This window comes from Gekko japonicus, unplaced genomic scaffold (assembly GCF_001447785.1).
Source record: "Gekko japonicus isolate JY-2015 unplaced genomic scaffold, Gekko_japonicus_V1.1 scaffold3050, whole genome shotgun sequence".
Lineage (NCBI taxonomy): Eukaryota > Metazoa > Chordata > Lepidosauria > Squamata > Gekkonidae > Gekko > Gekko japonicus.
In genome coordinates, this window is record NW_015177106.1 from 1 (window position 1) to 3758 (window position 3758).

Consider the following 3758-nt stretch of genomic DNA (forward strand, 5'->3'; position numbering starts at 1 on the left):
CAGAGCCTGGTTGTACGGCTTTCAAATACGGGGCAGTGGCCTGGCTCGAGTTGCCCCCATATATACACACCATTGGCCTTGGATCTGGGAGCCAACACTGTTGGGAGGTGCTCAGGCTTGTGCAGGGTACAGTGGAGGCAGATGAGGACTCCTGAACTGGAACAGCTGGATTCCCATCCCTGCTTACCTGTCACTGCATAGTCACCCCTTTGGGTTGAGCCTCTGGTGCGGAGTACCCATTAAGGCTTTGAAATGAGAGACGTTAGCCACATAGCGGTCCTTTCCGCACTAGACCTTAAATCCTGGTTCAACCGTGTCCCCGAACTTACATTCTACCCTACACGCAAGTTCACCCCTGTAATTATCTTGGGATATTTTTTGTTTCCTCATTGCATTGAGGTCACCCTGGTTTCGCCCCACACTTGTCCCAGGATAAACAGATGCTGTTATAACCAGGGATAAATGCAAGGTATTGTGTCGCGAGTTGAACTCTGATAAAACCAGGGATGAGATCCAAGTGCGGAAAGGACCAGCATGGACTTTTCTCTCCCCCTTGGGTGTTAGTTCTAAATGCTCCCTTGGTGGTGCTAAGTGCCCTCTCCCACTGCCAAAGTGCAGTGCTTTGCAATCAAGTGTGCATGGCAGAGATCTCTGAGACAAGGTCTCATGCTGCGCATCCTCCCTACTGATCCTGGCAGCCTGGCTGCAGTTTACATAGTGTGTGGTTGGGGGGGGTGAGTTCAGAGGAGGGGATTTGGCTGCCACTAGGTTGCAGTTGTAACTGGCATCCTGTGCTCTGCCTGGGCTTTTGGTGGGACCTGTATAGGGGTGTTTGGTCTGTCCCACTGTATGTGCGCCTACCGGCTGCACTGTGGTTTTTCTGGTGTATCTTTCTGCCAGTTATTGGGGGAGGGACATGGCCAGGGTGGAGAAGCTTAGGGAGCCAACTAATGCCTGCCATGCTCCTGGTCCACCCCTTTCCTTGCTGATGCAATGGCTTGCACCATTGTTGCTCTGCAGTGTTTCCACACTGGTGCCTGGTTGCAGCACAGTGCCCACAAGGTGCTCTGCCAGCGTATCTTGGAGATACATCTGTGGAGTGCCTCATCAGCTCCCTGTGCACTCCACCACCCAATTGTGCTGTTAATATAATTAAGACTTGACACAGCTCCGTTTTTGAACAAAATATGCGCATGTTTCTTCTAATCCTATTTCAATATAGACTTGACTTCTAGTTTGTGTGTGACCATTAAACCAACTTTTTTACAAAAAATCTTCAAGCTCTTTGGAGTTCAGACCAAAATTCTCTGATTTTTACCTGTAATGATTCTTGTTGTACATAAGGTAAAAGGTACTTGTTTTCTTCTGTTATTTTTTTTTAATGGAGCCTTCCTTCCTTCCTTCCTTCCTTCCTTCCTTCCTTCCTTCCTTCCTTCCTTCCTTCCTTCCTTCTCAAGTAAACAAGAGGTTAAACCCCGTGAGTCCCCAGGGTGAGTGTGGACAAGAACCAGACTGCTATTTATATAATAATATTAAATTTATTCAAAAGTATCAAGGAAGGAAAAATAGTTATTGCCAGCAATTTACTCAGAAATCATACAGAACAAAAAACAATAAAGCTAGTTGCACTACCTAAGAGTGTTCCAAGTTGTGTTAGTTGGCACAAACCTCAGTTTCAATAGGAAGGCTGCAAATCAGCGCTGTCTATGTCTTTAGCAATTGCAAAGCATAGTGTAGACCTCTAGGTCATGAAAACCCCCCCCCCCCCAATCCAGCATCTTCTATTTTATGGATAAATCTGGTCATTCTCCCAGAAAGAGAGATGCCATTGAAAAATAATTTTGGAAGGCTGGGCTAATCTAATGCATTATTCTTAATGTTACAGTCCCAAAAGTAAATACATCTTAACAAAAACAATACAAGCACATAAGAATGCTAATGCCAAATAAGCTGGGAAGATGCTCCCAAAGGAGACCACTCTGCTGCTTCATCCATGTCTACAGAAAAGCAAGCCTCTTATGAACCTAGTATGCATCTTTAAGAATGTAGGAACTTTGATGGATTACACCATCTAGCCCAGCATCCGGTCTCACACAGTGGCCAATCAGTTCCTCTGGAGACTCAGCAACAGAGCACAGAGGCTGGGGCCTTCCCCTGATGTTCCCTCTTGCACTTCTATTCGGAGGTTTACTGTCTCTGAATGTGGAGAGCCAGTGTGGTGTAGTAAGTGGCAGACTCTTAATCTGGAGAACTGGGTTTGAGTCCCCACTCCTCCAGATGCAGCCAGCTGGGTGACCTTGGATCAGCCACAGTTCTCTCAGAGCTGTTCTCTCAAGAGCAGTTGTCTCAGAGCTCTCTCAGCCCCACCTACTTCACAGGGTGTCTGCTGTGGGGAGAGGAAGGAAAGACAATTGTAAGCCGCTTTGAGACTCCTTTGGGTAGAGAAAAGTGGGGTATAAAAAGAAACACTTCTTCTTATTCACCACAACCATGCGAGTAGGCAACTTGCTCTCCTATTCCTTTACCACAGAGTAAAGACAGTGACCTTGTTCCTTAAGGATGACATTGAGCTGGTCGGTAGTTCAGCAGTTCGAGACCCGAGTGTGCCGCATGACTGAGTGAGCTCTCGTCTCTAGTTCCAGCTCCTGCCAACCTAGCAGTTCAAAAACAAGAAATTGCAAATAGATAAATAGGTACCGCTTCGGTGAGAAGGTAACAGCATTCCGTGTGCCTTGGTGTTTAGTCATGCTGGCCACATGACCACGGAAATCTCTTCGGACAACGCTGGCTCTTCGGCCTTGAAACGGAGATGAGCACCGCAACCGTAGAGTTGGATTCGACTGGCTTTCAAGCAAGGGAACCTTTACCTTTTAAAGACAGTCATCTTGTTCCTTAAGGATGACATTGGAATGGTACTAAAAGGAATCTTGACTATAGGAATCCAGTTCTCCATACTGTCTGCTGAGGTCTGATTCCATTCATCATCCTTATACTAATAGCCAAGTTGCCCCCTCCGTGCGGATATCTATATTTGCACTTCGGGGGCACTTGGGGGGCAGGGAGAGGTTTGTGCACACGTGGGGCGGTCCCCACGTGTGCACAAAAATCGATAACCTTTGAAAAAATATCTGGGGGATATTAAAATCCCCCCAAAACGAAAAGAGCGTTCCCTGCGCATGCCGCCGCCGTTTGGAAGGAGAGAAGCGAGCGGCGAGCAGGGGGTGGCCTCCCGCAGCGACCCTTCCCCGCCTGCCGTCTCTCTCACTCGCCATGGCTGGAAACGACTGGAAATGGCGCCAGAGGGAGGCCCGTCGTCGGGCAGAAGCTGCGCTCCCTCACACAGCGGCGGCGGCTGAGGCGGTGCGAGAAAGAGCAGAGTCGGGCAGTTCTGGCGGCCGCGGCGTGGAGGGGAGATGGTGGCGATGCTAAGGGGGAGGAAGGAGGCCGGCCAAGCACCGCCCCTTGCAAGATGGTGCCCACCACGGGCCCTCAGCCGACTGGGTAAGCGCTCGGTCGGGGCTCCGCTTTGTGATGGCGACATGCGGTGGCGTGTGGTTGTCATGGCGTGGTTCTCTCGCCTCCTTTTAGGTAAGCGCTCAGTCGGGGCTCCGCTTTGTGATGGCGAGCAGGGAGCCGGGAGGGGGGGCAGAGTGCCGAGGCGAGATTGAAAACGAGTCTCAGGGAAAGGCGATGTTTTTGCTGTGCACTTTCCCCCCCTCTCCAGCGTGCTTTCAACCACAGAGCTGGATCTCCCCACC

At 49.9% G+C, this 3758-nt stretch overlaps 1 protein-coding gene across 1 annotated transcript in view; it reads left to right on the forward strand.

Annotated features, from left to right (window-relative positions):
• Positions 1 to 3560: 3560 nt before the first annotated feature.
• Positions 3561 to 3758, forward strand: part of UBTD2 (ubiquitin domain containing 2) — a 5250-nt gene continuing 5052 nt past the window's right edge. The window contains exon 1 of the mRNA XM_015428300.1: positions 3561 to 3588. Coding sequence (XP_015283786.1) covers positions 3561 to 3588 — 28 coding nt within the window. The remainder of the gene's footprint in view (positions 3589 to 3758) is intronic.